The sequence below is a fragment of the Tamandua tetradactyla genome, chromosome 4, assembly GCF_023851605.1.
Source record: "Tamandua tetradactyla isolate mTamTet1 chromosome 4, mTamTet1.pri, whole genome shotgun sequence".
In the NCBI taxonomy this organism is placed as follows: domain Eukaryota; kingdom Metazoa; phylum Chordata; class Mammalia; order Pilosa; family Myrmecophagidae; genus Tamandua; species Tamandua tetradactyla.
This window is the reverse complement of record NC_135330.1, coordinates 178,642,844-178,663,666: the sequence shown is the minus strand read 5'-3', so window position 1 is coordinate 178,663,666 and position 20,823 is coordinate 178,642,844. Positions and strand designations below refer to the sequence as shown.

General features: G+C 35.8%; 1 protein-coding gene across 8 annotated transcripts in view; it reads right to left on the bottom strand.

The window, feature by feature from the left end:
- MYO16 (myosin XVI) overlaps positions 1-20,823 on the bottom strand; it is a 717,568-nt gene that overhangs the window by 156,194 nt on the left and 540,551 nt on the right. For all 8 annotated transcript variants that reach the window (XM_077158660.1, XM_077158661.1, XM_077158656.1 and 5 more), the window contains one exon: positions 4,200-4,275. In XM_077158660.1, the coding sequence (XP_077014775.1) occupies positions 4,200-4,275 (76 nt within the window). The remainder of the gene's footprint in view (positions 1-4,199; positions 4,276-20,823) is intronic.

Here is a 20,823-nt window from a genome sequence, read left to right as displayed (position 1 = left end):
GGTTTCCCTTCACTTGAACAAATCATGAAGACTTACGGTTACTGTTACCAATTTTTGTATTCCAGGAAAATAGTTCTCCAGGATCTAACCTATCTCAGAGTAGTTTTAAATACCCATGGGAGACTTTATCTCACTCGTTTGCAGCAGTTATTAAGGTTAAAGAAAGGAAAAAGAAGTACATCTTTTTCTGATCTAATTAAGCTGTGGAGTATAAGCAGGTTGATATATTTTAGATGTTCGGTTATACATATCCTAATAATTCTGGGGCCATACTCTTTTTTGGACACCTCAGGAAGAAAATAGAGCATGGGTTAGTGAATTTTTTGTTTACAAATTCAATAGCCTCATGAAAGCAATATAATACTGTGTTTAAAGATCTGGAATTAACATCTTCTGTGTTATTTACATCAGTACCTAGACAGTTTACAGCCTCAGTTTCCTCCTCAGCTAAACAAGGATGGCAGTATGACCTTGAGGATTGAGGTAATACTAAAATGTGAAATGATGTAAGGAAATCATTTAGCATCATGCTTAGCCCCATAGATAGAGTTATCAGTGTTTAGGGGCAGAGCATCTTAGATTCTACCCTTTTTACGTTCAGATTTATCTTGCCTGACCAAATGTAGAACTGGGGAGACATAGTATACATGTTGTACTTCTTTCAGTGAAAAATCACCACATTAATAAGCAAACAGGGAGCCAAAGAGAACTGTCAGAGAAAGGAGATTCAATTATGGAATGCAGGAAGACTAATAAGAACCTGTGGTGTTGGGTTGAATTTAGTGAGAGTAGTATAAAATCATAGTTTTAATAAACAGAGCTTTATCTATATACTACCTATATCTATAAATTAATTTTTCTAGTTCTGAGAGGGTCTAGAAGTAGTGATACCCCAGTAACAATAAGCATGCCCAACTGCCAGAATTTAGTGTTTCTTAATAGTAATCTCCATTAAAAGAAACCAGGGCTTCTTGGACAAATGGTTAATTCTGTATCTGAGAGAACGTAGATGATCTGGGAACATTTTATAAGTCCAGTAAATAAGGAAGCATTTTAAAAATCCTGAGAATGTGTCAAAGGATATAATATCTAGCTTGAAAAAGTCTCAGGTCACCAAATCTTGGACATCTTTAGGTTTAAAATTATGACAGTAACGGACTATAATTCACTGAAAAAAATCCATGAGTCCATGACAATAATGAAAACATTAATTAGCTAATAAAGAAAAAGGGAAAGCTTTTACAGCAGAATGCCACTATAAGTGAAATGATGGGGCTATAAAAATTAAAATTTTGTAACTATAAGAAAAATAATTGATTTAGGCAAGAATCATTAATGTATGCAAAACTATTGGGTGTATATTTGATAAGGAATGGAATAGTCACATAGTCTCAAAGTTCTTTTTCATCAATTACTTATTAATTAAAAAAGGAAAACAATGACTTTCAATTTGAGAAATCAGATGGACCCCACTGTAATAAAGAGATCAAAGTTAACATCAGTAATGATGGGACAAACTGTCATCATTTTCCTCTCCATATGAAGCACTGAAAAGGATACCATATCACTTCTGTGCTATTCCTGCCAAAAATGCATGATCTGATTCTAAGAATGAGGAAATATCACATAAACATATATTGGGGGGCATTTTACAAAATAATTGGCCCGTAATTTTTAAAAAATATCAATGTCAAAGAAAAGTTGAGGAACTGTTCCAGAATAAAGAAGACTAAATAGAAATGACAATAAATGCAATGAATGGTTTGAATGGGGGTGGAGGGAGCTCTATAAAAGACATTAGTAAAATGTAAAACGTAAATGTAAAATCTGATACAGAATCTGGCTTAAATAATAGTGGACTCTAGATAAAATATTGTTTTTGTATTAGTATTAAATATTCTGATAATTTCCTTTGGTTATATATTACTAGCATATATATTGAAAAGTTTAGGCATAAAGAGACATGCATTTTATTGTCAAATGGTTAAGATAATACATGCACACACACAAATGTACAGAAGGAAGGAGGAAGAGAGGAAGCAAGAGAGGAAGGGAGGGAGAGAAAGAAAAGATAAGGAAGGAAAGAGCAAAAGAAAGGTAAAGAAGAAATTTGTCTAGGAAAAGGGTACATGGGAGTTCTTTGTATTCATTTTGCAACTTTTCTTTGAGTTTGCATTTCTTTTCAGAATAAGCAATTTAACAATAAACGTGCCACGGCCTGTTTAAGTAGATAATGTTTTTCATTTACATTTATAGCACGACTATGTATGTATGGACCAAGAGATACATAATAAAATGCTACTTCTTTAATAAGGAAAAAAAAAAAGCCTTAAATCAATCTAAAACAAGTGAGCAAGCAACTAGGCATAAATATAGACCCAAACATGTAACTGAACCACTGAACCATATCTGCCTTTCCTTCAAATCTTTCCATCAAGCTGTATAAAGACATACCAGGTCAGTGTCATCCTCTCGACACAGATGTCATCTGGCACTGGGACCCCTAACACTGGAGTCCCAAGCACAGTGGAGTGCATGGCAGGGCAAACCAGTACCCTTGCGATATAAAAAGAAAAATTCTGCCACCCTTTTGACTCTCAGAACTACAGACAGAGACATGTGGTAAAGGGTCTAGTTCTGGATTACCTGTCCTATTTCATGGAATCACTTGACTGTAGGCCTTTATTATCATGTCACTAAATACACACACTGACGTGGGAAGCTTCCCTTGGTGGGCTCTATAAATATGGTACAGGATGTCCTTTCCTACTGTAAAATGGGATAATCTAACCTAGGTGCCCCCAATTTATAAGCATATATGCAGAGAAGTACAGGAGCAAAGTACAAAATGATGAATATTTCTATCATCATGATAAACAAAAATAGAGAAGACATCATTGTGGCAACTTCTAAAAGAATTTATATAGAGAGATTCATAAAAATCCTGGCTTTAAAAGGAAGTGCATTATAAATTAGAGTTCAAATAATTGAAAACTTAGAGGGAAGGTATCTCCAGTTGATAATCAAAAGGATCTATTGTTTTAATTATTTCAGTGTACACATTATCCTAACTTCATATTTCTGTCACTAGTCTCAGAGAATTCATAATAACTATAAGATCCAAGAGGCAAGCAGTGTAATCCTCTGTGAAAAACAATTTATTGCAACTGTGCCACCGTGATTTAAGGCAAATATGTTCCTTAAGCAAAAGCTCTCATATGGATGTCTTATTTCCAGCTCAAAGGCATCCAACTATTTCATGAAATGCTATCATATGATCCTTTTCCCAGGAAAGATAAATGATTCTATTTCACTTAGAGCAACTTAGGACACACACAAAAAAGATGCATTTTATTCAGTGAAAAGGTTATTAGAAAAATGTGAACCACTGCAGAATTCCCATTAATAATCACTGGAGGGGACAGAATTATATGGATTACTAGCTGTAGATGCAGATAAACATATAGACATACATATATACTATATAGAGGAGTATGCTACTTAAAAATATAATATATTGTTCTAATATATACTATATTATATATAGATAATATACAATATACTATATTGTTCTATTTGTAAATATAGTATATTTTTCTAAATATAGTACAGAAATATATACATATATACATATATATACACAGAATATACATATATATATTTCTGTACTGTATTTATATTCTGTACTATATGTATACAAGGCTCACTAAGTAGAAGGAGCCATAGATTTATATATACATACTAAAATTTATATTCTCCTACTACTTAGTGAGCCTTAGTACTTTATAACTGAAAGATACATAGGAATAAAATACCACTCTTAGTTGTGCTCTAGAGTCATCCTAAGTAATGAAATTCACTCTGCTGTAGCCTAAATAACTTTGGAAGCCATATTCATCTTGATTAGTCTTCACAGAAAAGCTTTTTTATATTCATACCACTAAAGTGGTAAAGGTGTTTTACATTTCTATCTGCTAAAAGCTTAGTTAAATTATGGTTTCTACAGGATTTCAAATTAAATTTTAACCAATGTATAGTGTGGCAAGATTCATACCTTATTATTTTGGCCTTTAGAATGCAAAAGATACTTCAATTATCCTTTAGCTGGTGGCGTATTTTATAGGGTGGTGTTCAGAGATAGAGAAATAATGAATCTGTGGCATTTTCATGAGTGGGGGATGGGGGAGACGATGACTTACTTTTCATTACAAATAGAAGATTCTGTGAAAGGGAGTCTTTATTTTTTTCAATTGCTCCAACAATTTCATACATCACCTGTAATAAAATAAAATAGCATAATTACTAATGATTAAACATGACCGTGAAAATAATTTCCTTTAAAGAATAACTTGACTCAGCTGAAGTGTTTAAATTATTCATAAAAGAAGCATCTCCAGGCTTTAGTGTTCACATTATGTGCAATTGCAAAGCTTTTTATCAGCAAGTTCTCACTTTGCACATTAAACAAGAGACACCTTTTCTGTTGTAATTTGCGAAGGCTGTCTCGATCCATGAGTTTAAGTGTAAATGATGATGACTCACATTCATATAGTCCCTGTTATTCTTAAGGATTATTTATTTATTTGTTTGTTTGCATGGAAAGGCACTAGGATTCAAACTCGGGTCTCAGGCATGGAAGGTGAGAACTCTGCCACTGAGCCACCATGCCCACCCTATTCTTAAGGATTTTAAACCTCTCAGAAAACTCAAATACTAAGTGTAAAGACACCATGACACCTTGGGACTGAAGTGTGAAAAATTCAACTGTCACCTCATTAAAAGGAATCTGTTGGATCATCTGCATTGTCTGTTAACACAAGATTTTTGAAATGGAGAAAACATATGCAACAATTACTTCTGGATTATTCAAAGAGCAAATTTCTTTAACACAGCCTATTAACTAAGACATTTAACTTCACTTTAGTGTCTGCTTTTATCGATATTCCAGTAAGTTCTAGAAAGCTTGATCTTTGAAAAGAGAAACTATTTTACTGCCTCTCTCAATTTCAGCTAAGCATGAGCTCATGATGTGGTTGTGAGAAGCCATACCAGTCACACATGAATGATAAAGTTTATCGTTTTCAACAACTTCCTGCAGAAATATGCTCAGAGATTCACAGGTTGTCCTTAAGGTGGGCCTGGACTGAGCCAGGGTGGCATCTGATACTACCTTAGGCCTCAGAGTCCATGAGAGAGAATGAACAGTTCTGACCAATCATGTCATGGGAACTTGAACTAGGGAGTCCAGAGAATATTGGCTCATTGGACCAAAGAAGACAGAAAAAACAGCTATGAGAAAAAGCCTGTATGGGTCTGTGAGAGGAACTTAGAAAAAAAGGCCAGAAGATTCCTAAAGAGCCTTGTTTCCTAAATGGCTTTCAAAACCCAGTTCCTAAGCATGATTATCCTTAGAACAAAGCCTTACTGAGGTTTTTTCTTTCTTTCTTTCTTTGATGTCACAAGAGCTTAAATAGCACATTAATCCCAATGTATCTTACAGATTCCCAGGTTTCCCAATATAGAATTTGAATGAGAAGAGGGGTTGAGCTAAGAGGTCAAACCCAAAACCTAAGTGACTTTCAGACATTCCTAAATCATTATCTAATTATCCAGTTGGCACTAGCCCCAGAACACAACTTACAAATATTAAAATACAGATTAAAATACAAATATTATGTTATAGATTATACATTGTTAAAGACAAACATTTTTTCCAGAGCAGTGGTTCTCAGCTGGGGATGATGATGCCTTTCAGGAGACACTTGACAATGTCTAGAGACGTTGTTCTTAGTCACATAGTTGGAGGAGATGTGCTGTTGGAATGTACTGGGTAGAGGCCAAAGATGCTGTTCAACATCCTACAATGGACAGGGGTAGCCCCCATGACAGAGAATTATCCAGCCCTACTGGTCGATCTGATGATGTTAGAAAATCTTAATCTAAAGACAGGGCTTCTCTATGCCTTTCTATCTTAGGAACAACAATGTCCATTGAAACAATGGAAGAGAAGTCAAGTCACCTGATTTCTTTGAAATTTTCAGGTCATATAATGTCTCAGAACCTGTTTCTTAATCTGTAAAATGGGTGCAATATCTTATCATATTGTTAGTATTGTGAAATAACATACGTGAAAACACTTTGTGAACTAAAAAAACACTTTGTGAAAAATCTAAACTATTACAAATATCATAAGCAATCTCTATAGAAAATCTTACTGTATTGTCCTATTACCCAAACATTATCACATTTTTGAAGGCATTTTGAAAATCTAAATGAAAGCTGTCTACTCATGTCCATTTATTAAGTCCATATATAACCTGCTCCCATGCCTTTTAAATGCTTTTAATTTAACTTTTTAATTTTGAGATAATTGCAGATTCATGCTCAGTTATGAGAAATAGACTGTGTCCCCTTTATCTCTTTCCTCCAGTGGAATCATTCTACAAAATCATCATAGCCAGGATATAGTCAAAATACCCAAGGAAAATACAGAACATTTCTATTACTATATAGACCCCCATGTTGCCAATTTATGGCCATTCCAACTCCCCAAAACCAGTTAGGTACAATTGTGTGGGTCCATTTATGGGTTCTTTGTTCTATTGTGTTGATAAATGCATATCCCTCCATCAGTAATGCCATACCATTTTGATGACTGTAGTTATGCGCTTTTGATTTCTGTTCTCATCTTTGTTGTTTGCTTCTTTAGTTTTCTTTGGTTGATTATCTCTTCTTTGTCTAGGTTCTTGAGGTAGGAGCTTAGAATACTTATTTGAGACTCTTCCTCTTTTATAACATATACATTTAGTACTATAAATTTCTCTCTCACCATTGCTTTAGCTGTGTCCCCCAAATTTGATATTGTATTTTCATTTTCATTCAGTTCAATATACTTTTTTATTTCCCTTGGGAGCTCCTCTTTGATCAATGGGTATTTTGATCAGTGTGTTGTTTAGAAGGATGCTGCTTAGTCTCCATGAATTTGGAAATTTTCCTGTTATTGATTTCTAGTTTGATTCCATAGTGGTAGGTGAACCCATTCTGTATTTCAATTCTTTTCAGATTGTTTAGTTTTGTTTTATGCTGAAGCATATGTCTATCTCAATTCATTTTCTGTGAGTTAAAAGAATGCATATTCTGCTTTTGTTGATTTAAGTGTTCTATAAATGTCAAGCAGATCCTGTTGGTTATTAGTATTACTGAGCTCTTCTATAGCCTTGATAATTTCCTGTCCAGTTGTTCTATTAACGCTTGAGGGGGCTGTTGAAGTCTTCACCATAGACTTCTGTTTCAGTTGGCTTCCTCTGATTCTACTCTGCAGGAGAAAGGGGAGGGGGCACTGTCTCATTAAGGCCAGTCAATAGAAGTTCAGGTTCTCAACTCAAACTCCTTTGATATCTAAGAGAAGAGGACACTCATTTCTGCTGGGCAGGGGTGGGAATAATGGTCCTCTGCTGGGCCTCCAGTCACAGCACTCTGCCTGGAGGGGTGCCTCTTTACTACTCGCCACTTGGTTCCCACTCCACTGAGGTAGGCAGTAGCCTCTTTATCTCTTGACAGTAGTGAAAGTCCTGATTTCCCATTAAACCTCCTCTAACACCACCTCGGCAAGGAGGGTGGGCACAATACAAATTCAGAAACTTGGCACATTACTAAAATATGAAATATATTTATACATTTTAAACATGTGCAAAGTATAAGGCAAATGTAATTTTAATACATACACTGAAAAGAGGTTTTGGGTTTTATTTTTAAGACATAAAATGACAATAACTGAGAAACTATAATGTAGGCTTATATAACCTATACAATTTTATTTTATTTTTTTATTTTTTAATGTTTTCTTAATTATGAAATATAACATATATACAAGAAAGCAATACATTTCCAAGTATATTTTAACAAGTAGTTATAGAACAGATTTTTAAGCTTAGTATGGGTTACAGTTCCACAATTTTTGCTTTCCCTTCTAGCTGCTCCAAGACACGGGAGACCAACAGAAATATCAATATAATGATTCATCAGTCATACTCATTTGTTAAATCCTATCTTGCCTGTTATATTCTTCCTTCTCTTTAAATGACATATATACATAAAAGCAATAAATTTCAAAGTATATCACAACAATTAGTTGTAGAACAGATTTCAGAATTTGATATGGGTTACAATTCTACAATTTTAGGTTTCTATTTCTAGCTGCTCTAAGGTACTGGAGGCTAAAAGAAATATCAGTATAATATTCAGGACTCATACTTATTTGCTAAACCTGACCTTCTCTGTATAACTCCACCAACACCTTTGATCTTTCTCCTGCTCTTTAGGGGTTTTTAGGGTAAGCCCATTCTGACTTTTTCATGTTGGAAGGGACTGTTACATGGAATGGGGGATACAACTAGTTGATGTTCAGGAAGGGATAGCCCCTCTGCATTTCAGGACTTACCTGGTCCAGGGTACCATCTGGAGGTTGTAGGTTTTGGAGAATTACTCTAGTGCATGGAACCTTCGTAGAATCTTATATAATGTCCTAGGTGTTCTTTAGAATTGGCAAGAACAGTTTTGGTTGGGGTTTGGCAAGCTATGATAGGTAGTAATGCCTAGCTGAAGTATGCATAAGAGTGACCTCCAGAGTAGCCTCTCAACTCTATTTAAACTCTCTCAGCAATTTTATTTTATCTTAAATGAAAACAAGATCTTAAACATTTTAAGAAGAGATGGAAATGGGAAACTAAAAATATAATTCAATGATAAATCATGTTGAATCCCTGATAAATCCTAAAGATGTATAATCAAAAATTCACTTTACCTAATAAAATCCTTTAATATATTGTGCATTTCCGATTATGTGCCAATGTACTTTTTCTCCTCACTTTCTGCCATCCTACTCCCAAATTCCTTCTGTAGCATTACTCCTGCATTTCCTTTTACCAAACTCCTTTTCAGATTCTTCAGCGAGCAAATACCAATTCCATTTTGCAAGGCCTTCTCTCAGATAGGCAGTAAGCTCTAGTAGCACAGGCCTGACATTTCCAGAGTCCATTAGGATTCGAAGCCCAGCATCACCATTTCCTGGTGGTGTACCTGGGGTGGAGTTACTTGGCTTTCATGATTTCTCATCTATGTAACAGGGAAACTAACACTGTCCTGTCTATTTGTTTCTCCATCTATCTTTCTGTTTCTTAAAAAGTGGTTTTGAACATAAATGAAAAAGCTTGTGCTAATACCTAGATTTGCACAGTACCCATAGTTTCTTTATCAATAACCCTCTTTCCTGCTTCTAATGCATACTGTGCCTTCTCTGAGTTGTTTTCCAGAATTATTTACATTGCCAACTTGAGAAGGACTTTTGGAATCACTTACATAATTTATTTCAAAGTTGTTAAATGAGCTGCCCACCAAAGAGGAAGACACTGATCCTGTATTTGAAATTTTATTAGTAGATATTATGCTATTTTGTTTATGAAGTAATTACTTCCAAATAAGCACATTAAACTCATCAGCCATCTATATCTCAGTTTCTAGAATCTACTGAAAGTGATGGCCTCCAGGATGAATAGGAGGCAAACATACTGCAGACAAAAGAAATAGAAATGTTGCAAAATCGAGTAGAACAAAGCTACTAGGTTCCAGGAAATTCAAAGGAGAGTGAGTCTCCTAGGCTGGATGAATGGTCAGGAGAATTTCTAGGAAAGGGTGAAAAGTAAGAAAATACTTACTCTATACTAAAAATCACATCTATACCTTTGTGAATCTAGAATGTCATGGGAACAGACGTAGACCTATTCCCTCAAATATGCTTATCCAGAGGGACATAACGGGGGCTGCTAGAGCAGCAGGGAACCGATTTTAGGAAGAAAATGTCATTCTGCTCTTCTCCGTCCCCGTCCCAGTGCTTCGTTGATGCTTCATTTGTGGAGAATGAAAAGAGGGCAAATATGGAAGCAGCAAGAGATAGAGATGAAGTTAAATACTTTCCTTTTTGTTCCTCTCTGTATTTACATAACTGAACCTCAGTTTTTCTTTTCCTCTTAAGCGTTGTAATACAGAATTCATGCTGTTGTGTGACAGCATCCCTCATGCATGTAATATAGAAATTCATATTCACACAACCCAATACAAATTTTTAAGGAAATTGTCATGTCTTCAGAAGATCTTCTTTGGAATGATTCTGCTCAATAAAATGACTCAAAAGAAGATGAAGCATTTTGCTTATGTTTCAGTAGTCAGCAATACTCATTTAAATGCTTCATGTCGATGCCAAATGAACAGTGCAATATAAACCACAGAGTAGCGCCAGTATGCTGGTTCTTCTAAAGTACTTGCTGTGACACTCTGGCACCACCATAAATACAATTAAAAGCTAAGTTATGTCAGCTATATATGAAAAAGGGAGTATAAAACTTACAGCATGGCTGTGAATCACAATTCATTAAGCTAGCCAGTTTTGTGGATTCACAGAGAAAAAAAAATATGAAATGCCAAACCACATACATTTTCTTCTTAACTGAAGGCTGTCAAGCTCATGCTTGGCAAATCACCAAGGAAACTGAAATCCAAAGGTGAGAGCACTCCCCTGAAATAGCTTTTTCTACCAACCGTGGATTTTAATTCCTTGAATTGAAAGCAAGAAAATTTGGCTCACTCAGTCCACTTAAAGGAGGTACAGAAATGTGCCAGAGCTGGGCCTTAGTGGTTCTTTATTCTGCAGTCTTAGCGATTCTTTATTTCTGGCCTGTAGTAAGAGGGCAATGCATATTTGTGGAACGTGTGCTAAATGGAGCACCTATTATAAGCCTAACACCTTTAGTGTTTCTTAAAATGTGGTTCACAGATTACCTGTGTTAGAATACCCGATGATATTTACTGGATAAGCAAATACTCTAGACATCATCCTAGAACTATTCAATGGTCACTATTGGAGTGGAGCCTACAAATGTGCATTTTTATTTCGTTCCCCAGTTAATTCAGATAAAATGAGTTTTGAGAACCATGACTCCTGGCATTACTGGCCTATGATACTGTGTTAATTTAGTTCTCTTATGTGATGATGGGAGGTGATAAGGAAGTTTAGGAACAGGGTTTACAGGTGATAAATATTCAGTAATGCATTTTTAGAAACAGGGATTTCCCGTCTGTTATGGATAGAATGATATCCTCTCAAAATATATGCTAAAATCATAATACTTATTCTTGTGAATGTGACCCTATTTGGAAATAGGATCCCTGAAGATGCTATTCGTTAAGATAAGACCAAGCTAGATTAGGGAGGACCCTAATTCAATGTGATTGGTGTTCTTATATGAAAAGGAACAGACAGACAGACAGAGAAGGCGGCCATGTGAGAGAGGAAGAGACTGAGTTACTCCCGGTGGCGGTTTGAAGCTGTAAGTACCCCTAAGAAAACTCAGGGTCTTAAACCTAATCCATTCCTGTGGGTGTGAGCATATTGTAAGTAGGACCTTTTGATGAGGCTACTCCAACTGAATCGGGATGGGTCTTAATCCTATGACTGGAGCCCTTTCTAAGCAGGATGAAATTCAGACGTACAGTGAGAAAGCCACAGTGCAGCAACCAGGAGCTGAACATCCCCGGAAGCCGGAGGAGGAGGGAGAGACAGGAGTGGAGCCATGTGCCTTGTCAGGTGACACACTAAGGACCAAGGGTCACAGGCCGCAGAATGTTGGGAAGAGAGCATCACCTTGAGGACACCCTGATTTGGACTTTCTGTTAGTCTCAAAACCATGAGCAAATAAATTCCCACTGTTTAAGCTGAGCAACCAAGGAAACAAAAACATTCCCCAAGCCAAAGAATGCCATGTATTATAGCCAAGCCACCACCATGGACAACACTTTAGAGGAAGCGTGGCCCTGCTGACAGTTTGATTTCCAACTTCTAGCCTCCCGAACTGTGAGACAATACATTTCTGCTGTTTTAAGCCACCTACTTGGTAGTATTTTGCTATCGCAAACTAAGACACCCACCTAGAACAAATATTAGAACAGATACTGGCATCTTTCAAAAGCCTTCGAAATGTTTAAAATGAAAGTACACTATACTATTACTCAAGGTTAAATTTCTTCTTAGGTGAGTAAGCATTTTTTAAAAGAACCTTTAGAGAGAGAGCTTTTGAATATGTTTACTTAAAATAGTTGCAATGGAATTCAGTCTTTTTCAAACAGCCCTGATTATAATGGCTCCCTCTATGAACTATATATACTGGTAGAAGATTGTGGAAAATAAGATGAAATGAATAAAAGTGTAATAAGAGTGAAGAAGCGATGTACCTAGTGTTAGAAAAATGGGATTCTTGTTCTACTCTCCATGAATTCACCTAAAAAACACTGATGGGACATACGCTGTGCATCAGGAATTAAAAATTCTTGAAGGATGAGGGAGTCTTTTTTTCTCTGAACCTCAGTTTCATATCAACAAAACTTAGCATTGAACCAGGGTTACATCACACTAACGTTTAATGGTTTTATTAGCCTAAACCATTGATTAAAAATTATTTTAAAATTTCAACTTATGTGTGAGACTAAAGCAAAAAATGCTTTTTTGGTATAAAATTTATACTTTGACTAGTGTATTTCCTAATAGAACTTACGTAGACAGCTTAATTGAACACCATAAGTACATGGAACCTTGAGTAGGACATGAGATTTTGTTGGTTTGTTCAGAGTGATGCCCCGATAAATCCCAGAGTGATTTGATCAGTGAGTAAAAATAGTATTTGCAAAGTTCCCTTTGGAGAAAGGTGAGAACGGGGAAAAATTCAACCTCCTCAAGTTGAATTCTTGATATTCTCACAAGCAGTGTGGACAACCAAAGCTATGGGTTGAGCCCCCAGTCTTGAGATTTGTTCATATGAAACTTAACCCCACAAAGGATAGGTCAAGTCTACTTAAAATTAGTTCTAAGAGTCACCCCCAAGAGAACCTCTTTTGTTGCTCAGATGTGGCCTCTCTCTTCAGCCAACACAACAAGCAAACTCACCACCCTCCCCCTGTCTATGTGGGACATGACTCCCAGGGATGTGGACCTTCCTGGCAACTGGCAACGTGGGACAGAAACCCTAGAATGAGCTGAGACTCAGCATGAAGGGATTGAGAAAAACACTAGAATGAGCTGAGACTCAGCATCAAGGGATTGAGGAAAATCCTAGAATGAGCTGAGACTCAGCATCAAGGGATTCAGAAAACCTTCTTGACCAAAAGGGGGAAGAGTGAAATGAGACAAAGTGTCAATGGCTGAGAGATTCCAAACAGAGTCGAGAGGTTATCCTGGAGGTTATTCTTACGCATTAAGTAGATATCACCTTGTTATTCAAGATGTAATGGAGAGGCTGGAGGGAACTGCCTGAAAATGTAGAGCTGTGTTCCAGTAGCCATGTTTCTTGAAGATGATTGTGTAATGATAAAGCTTTCACAATGTGACTGTGTGATTGTGAAAACCTTGTGTCTGATGCTCCTTTTATCTACCTTGTCAACAGATGAGTAGAACATATGGAGTAAAAATAAATAATAGGGGGAACAAATGTTAAAATAAATTTAGTTTGAAAAGCTAGTGATTAATAAAAGGGAGGGGTAAGGGGTACGGTATGTATAGTTTTTTTTTCTGTTTTCGTTTTATTTCTTTTTCTGAATAGAAGCAAATGTTCCAAGAAATGATCATGATGATGAATATGCAACTATGTGATGATATTGTGAATTACTTATTATATATGTAGAATGGAATGATCAAAATAGAAATGGGTGCATTTATTTGGTGTCTTTTTGGTATTTAAAAAAATAAAATTAAAAAAATGGAAAAAATTATTTTAAGGGAGAGGGAACAGGTTAAATAGGGACATAGTAACTGGATATGAGTGGACATTGTCTATTTAGATTTCAAATTGTCTTTCACAAAGCTATTAACAAAGGTTGTTGAATGTTAGCTTCAACGGATTGAGGAGATTATCAAGGTTAAAAGACTAAATTTGGAATAAATAAAGGAAAACAGCAAAAAACAATTTTATTTTATAAAAGATAATATATGCTTATTATATAAATTTGAATAACACTAAAAATAAGCAAATAAAATATACCTCTAACTCCATTACCTAGAGATAATGAGTATTTTATATATGCCAATGTATATACTTCAAAAAGAATTGAACTCTACTGTACATTGTATTTGGAATGCCTTTCTTCTTTTGCATTTTTCCTCTCAGATGAAGCCCCTGCTCCTTCTCTGCACTGCAGTGTATCACAAGGCACTGGGTTTCTTAGGCATCTAACCCCTTAGAGCTTTCCTGATGGAGTGGGAGGCACTGGTAGAAGACTGGAAGGCTAAAGGAAAAGAGAAGCCATGGTCTTCTCTACATTTCCAACAAAGGCTGAATTTCTTTTCTAGACCCATTTTCATTCTACAGCCCACTCCTCGTAGTCCTAATTTTTGCTGGGCAGGCTGCCTCAGTTCCAGCTTCTACCCACTGACCCAACTCCCAGCTTCCAGTAATGTCATCTCCTCCAGTCTCAGAGGAGGTTATGACTCCCTGCTGTGGCTAATTTCTGCAAACCATTCCCTGATCTACTTTTCTTCTTTGAGAATTTAGTGAAGTTACTTTTTCAGACTGGATCCTGACCAACCTCCATCCATTTCCATTTTCATTGTCTAGCTGTGTGCCTTGGTACTGGCTCAAATGGCTTCTACCTGGCTGTGCAGGCCAAAAAACGACAGGAATACTGTGTTCAGCACTGTTCAAAACACCAGAAGAAAGATAATGAAGCTCTTGAAGGGAAAAAAAGAAAGTAAATGGGCTGCTAGAAGGACTAGAAGGGCTGATGAAGGAAGACAGACAAAGTGATAAGAACTATTCGTTCTAGAAATGCAAAGTGTGAACAGAGACCTAATCTAAGTCTATAAAATGAACCATGTGGATAGAATAGAATGAATTCTAGCATATTTGGCAGGAGTTCACCACCTTAATTATTAGAAGAAATGAAAAGAAATATAGTATTATAGATTAAAAATATAAATATTATAATTCTTCAATTCTCCTTAATTTATGATGCAATCAGGATATGAATAGAAAAAGGCCTGTGAGTGGGAAAACCATGAAGTTATTTTCTTAGGAGTGCTTTTTGTGGTATCACTTAGAGATTCACTACTTAGACCTTATATGCCTTAAATTTCCTTTTTACTCTTATGTAAGAGATGATTCATAATTTACATATAAAGCACTGCAATAGAACTAAATTATTTTCTAAAACTTATGCAGTCTACCTTGTAAGGTAATATGTTAAGGACAAACCAAAGTACTAATTGTATTATCACATAATTAATCTATTTTTGATATGGAAATCTATACTTTCATGTGGTTGAAATGCTAAAAGTTAAGGTTTCTTTAACAATACCACCCTCATTAATGGTTTAGGAATTTCAGGATATCCCAGATAACAGCATGCAAAATTTACATGGTTTTCTGCCAGTATTCATATTTGATTTATATATATTTAAAACAATAAATAACTTATATGTTTATCAGATATATATATATATATATCCTACATTTGATATTTATATATAGATCTATCATCTATCAATTCATATTTAATTTGAATACAGGAAAGTGATTGCTTTATGTAGCATGCAAATATGCCCATAAGTACCATTTCACAGTTTCTTTCCCTATTTCCTCATGTCAAGTGAGATGAGGCTTCACAACTCTTATAGTTTGATACTGTCCCTACTGGTTGGTAGACACAGTGGGCTACTGTTTGACACCCACTACAAAGCACAGAGGGTGGAAATGGGCAGGACAGAGGGAGGAAGGAAAGGATCCTGCTACAGAGCGATCAGCGCCTATACTTTGTCAGCACATAAAAGTGGAGATACAAAAATGTATCATTTCTGATGAACCAAGGGATCTGGTGAGGTTTCCTTCTCTGCTCTAAAAACCAGATGGAGGTAGCCTAGAGATATTTTAAAGCTTGCCCAAGAAGACCCACTTGGAAAGTCTGGGAATAATGAAACTCCATTGGAAAGCATCTTATGTAAAGCACATTAAAAAAAACTAGGGCTAACCAACTCTGCACGTGAAATAATGACCCTCCTCCGCTACACGGGACATGACATCCAGGGGTGAAAGTCTCCTGGCGGCAATGGGAGATGACTCCCAGGGATGAGCCTGGCCCTGATACCATGGGATCAATAATGCCATTCTGACAAGAAAGGGGAAAGGGGGAAAAGAATAAGGTCTCTGTGGCTGAGAGAGTTCAAACAGAGTCAAAAGGCTACTCTGGAGGTCACTCTTAGGCAAGTTTCAGTTACATGTTGCTACCTATCATACCTTGCCAAACCCCAACCAAAACTATTCCTGCCAATCCTAAGGAACACCTAGGGCATTATATAAGATTCTACAAAGTTTCTGTGCACTAGGGTAACTTCCCAGAAACCTACAACCTCCAGATGGGTCTCTGGACCAGATAAGTCCTGAAATGCAGAGGGGCTGGGCTCTCCAGAACATCAACTAGTTCCATATCCCTATTCCGTATTATTGACAGCCCCTTCCAACATGAAAAAATTAGAAGGACCATAGCCCAAATATCCCCAAAGAGTGGGAGAAAGGTCAAAAGGGATGGTGGAGATATACAGAGAAGGTAGGGTTTAACAAATAAGTATGAGTGCTGAATCATTATATTGATATTTACTTTAGTCGACAGTATCTTAGAGCAGCTAGAAGTAAAAAACTAAAATTGTGGAATTGTATCCCACACCAAACTCTGAAATCTGTTCTACAATTTGTTGCAATGTGCTTTGAAATTGATTGCTTTTTTTGTATATATATTATTTTTCATAAAAAAGAAAAAAGTCAATTGTGATAATAAAAGCATTGTGAACAACTGACTGCACACTTTGGATAATGACATAGTATATGAATATGTACTATATATCAATTAAAAAAACAAAACAAAACCAAAACTAAGGCTAAGTAGGGAGACAGAAGAATTTGCATCACCGAGATCATGAGAAGGACATTCAAATGTTCCTAATGGACGAATTTCTGAAAAGCACATGAAAGCACCCAAGTGAGAGGTTTAGTGTGTGAGGAAACATATTGTGACAAGACAAGACAAGGAAGGACTTTCCGATACACTCTAATCTGTAGAAGAAACAAAGCTGGCCATGAAAAGAAAGAAACATGGACTCTCTCTAGACCACCGCACAGTTTTTAGTATGTAAAGGATAAGGGGATTTAATTTCAAGTAAGTTTGTTGACTATTATACAGGGCTAGAAATTCTTAATTACTGAATTGAGTCTTTGAATGACAGTTAGGAGAGACCAAAAAAATTATTGGAACTGCCAAATTTTTTATCCGGTTGCAAGGAAAGGATTATCCCCGCTGATGATATTTTAAAAGCAGTACAAGTCAAAAATAAAATTGAATGCTGATTCCACCTCTCTGATTTGTACATGTTCAACCATGATATTCATGAAGAATCAATCTGGAAGATCTGATTTTTAAAAGGGAAAGAAAATCTGATTCTTATCTAAGGAAAGATAAGCTTGGATATCAACGCTTTCTTACAGGATGGTCATGAACAACTGATAAAGAAAGCAGCTATCACTGCCACTATTATTATCAACAAGTCAAATCAGAATAATTGCATTTAATTCTGACGTGTTACCAGGCTGGCAAAAAAATAAAGGAAATAGAGGCAGTGTATATTCCTTTAAGTAAAAGTAGCCATTCATTCTTCTATGGATAATTAGTACTTATTCCACGAATTAGTGTTAGGAAGTTATCAAAGTACCAAAGGAGTGAGGACAGCTATATGCATTAAGGCATTGGGATAAGAAGGGGTAGCTGGACTTAAGAGACAAATAAGAGATAGATTAGCTCAGATTTAGTAATTAACTGGGTTTCTAGTTTTGCCATGAGATGAAATGGAGAAAATAAGGAGAACCAGTTTTATTTTATTTATTTATTTTCCTGAAATGGGTTCAGAGGGAGAGGTAGAGAGTGTTTGGTAGGTGTCTAAGGAATTTGGTTAGCATGAGGATCTGTTGAATTTAAGATGCCATGCAAATGGAGGGGTATCCCAGGATATTCAGGAAATAAGAAATTAGATATACAGGTGTGAAGCTCACAAGAGAAAGAGCTGGATTGGAAAACTGGGAGTCATCCACATACAGTAACTGAGTCATGAGAACAGAGAAGCTCCTAGGAGGCGAAGATCTAAAAGATGACCTTAAGAAACATCAATATTTAAGGAATGAACAACAATTCATTCACCAGCCAAATTTTTAATTCTTCTCTCTACCATATTATTTACAAACATGATACAAATGCAATTCCTGGGAAAGAAGTGGTTGGGATTAACCTGTGATAAAAATGTGGAACTTTTTAGATATACTCTTGAACTCAGTATAACACATCAGAATGTAAGTGTGGATTGGATTTTAGAAAGAGAAATAAATGATTATTTCCATTTATTTGGAAATATAAGTGGGTCCAATTAATTTTCATGCCTGGTTTCAGCTTTCTATCCAGGGCTGACTGAAAAGGGTCTTCATTTCTTGTGTGATGGTAAATTGATGTCTATATATTGTCAGTATTTACAAGGAGAGGCGTATATTCTTTACTTTTCCATTAGATGATTCTATCCAGTATCTTTACTTGTTTCCTTCTGGTTCACATTAAGTCAATGAACACTAATTAACAAAGAAGGGTTGCTAAGAGCTCATAACATTATTGAGTCCTTTTCGGTATATATGGAAATCTGGATATGGACATTAAAATTGGCAAACTTGTAATTTATGACTGTGTCTCACTGGTTCATTTTAAGGGAAAAACACCAATCAACTAACACAAAGATATCAATAATTAAAAAAAAATCTAAAGTTCCTTTCATAATTTTTTCTTTCAGCCCATAAAGTTAAAACTTAAAAATATTAACATTTCCCCAATGGGATCCAGCATTCTCTCCTCCTAACAGAAACCTGGATAAGGAAATGTTTATCAAACCACCTGTGACAATTTGTGCCAATGATGAAACTGAAATAAACAAAGGAGCATCAGGAGCCTGGTGGAATCAATTTTTATTTTTCTACAAGTCTGTCCAGGAAGTGAACAATTCAGATGCAAATTCAGCTCTTTCTGTGGGTCAAAATATCTTTGTCAAAAAACATTTAATGGTATCAGTTTCGCTGAGACCAGACTGATTTGATTGTTATGTCTGGGATCCTGTCTGGAGAAAAGAGGGAGAGAAATAAATGGAAGCTTCCTTATTGATTAATCCATCTCTTTTGTCTTTTGATCTAAAGGTTCACTTTTAGAGTCTTCTTGGGGCACATGCATCTCCCACAAATCTTTAGGGGGTAAGCGTAGGTTGACAAGCTACTAAAGGTGTTTCTGATATAGGTGGAATTGGGAAATTGAACAAGCTAAGATTTTCCCAGTGTGCATGTTAAGTAAATAAGCTTAAGGGCAAAGAGACTGGATTTGATCAGTATATCACTTAGAATCTATTACTGCATCAATGTGATAAAGATCTCTATTTCTCAGAGATCCGGCTAACAGCAGAAATCTAAAGTGATAAATTTCAAACTTATTAGTAAGATATAGGTGAAGTTCCTTTACAAAGAGAAGAAAAAAAAATCTAGGTATTTTATAGACCCGCTGCATATCGCTAATAAAACACTATCGTTTTCACCACATCACTCCCATCAGCAAGGCTAATGTTTTAGAGATACAATTCCTGTAAAAGACTGTGAAAGACAGCGAAGTGAACAATGAAGATCAGATCTACGTGCCTAGGATTACAACTTCACACTTAGGGATGTGGCTTAGAGGGATGGAGAAGGAAAGAATCCTGATGAACACAACCGAAATCGAACCACTGAAAGACATATCTCTACTCACATCACAGGAAGGGGCTATAAATTTTTATTCTATCATAGAAGTACAGCTCAGCATATATATATAAATTGCAAAAAAAATGCTTTAATTTTCTTAAGGAAATGATACTGAAAAGGATCTTTAAAAATGTGCAATAAAATTTCACACACCTCTGTGCACAATTAAAATATTCATCATAAAGCTAAATCGCTGATTTTTTCTAAAGAACATTAAAAAAAGAACTTTAAATCAAGGTAAAACTGCTCATCACAGAAACAACTCATATATTCAGTGAAAAATAGAATGCTGCATTAATGTAAAGTATTTATCTAAATGTTTTTTTTCTCTTTAAGTATTTTAGTTTCTTTAGGTAGAGAAGTGTCTTAATTTTCTGCGCTCATCTTTCGTTGAAGGAAGAGTAAGAAAATATCATCACAAAACTTTAGTGATTACATTTTCCCTATCATCTGCTGAAATGAGATTGATAACTGTGATAAATCAACATAAATATTTTGACATGGTCAATAATAATACCTGATGCTTGTGCACTTTCCAATTTACAAAGTACTTCCACAGACATTTTCACCCAGCCTTGTAGAAAAGCATTACTATTTCAGTTTTCCAGTTAAGTAAGCCCCATTGAAGTTCAATAATTCATCAACGATTGTGCAACTCAACGACACATGTCACTGGATTTAGGGCCACCCAGATATTCTAGGATAATATTCTAATCTCAAGATTCTTAATTTAATTACAGATTCAAAGACACTTTTTCCAAATAAGGCAGCATTCCCAGCTTCTGAGGATAACAATGTGGACATATTTTTTGAGGGGCCACAATTCAACTCACTATAATATTTAAACAATATTCAAAGGTTTGGAAAGAGAAGGAATCTAAAGCAGAGATACATCATGTCAGGTAGAACAATATCGTCAACTTGA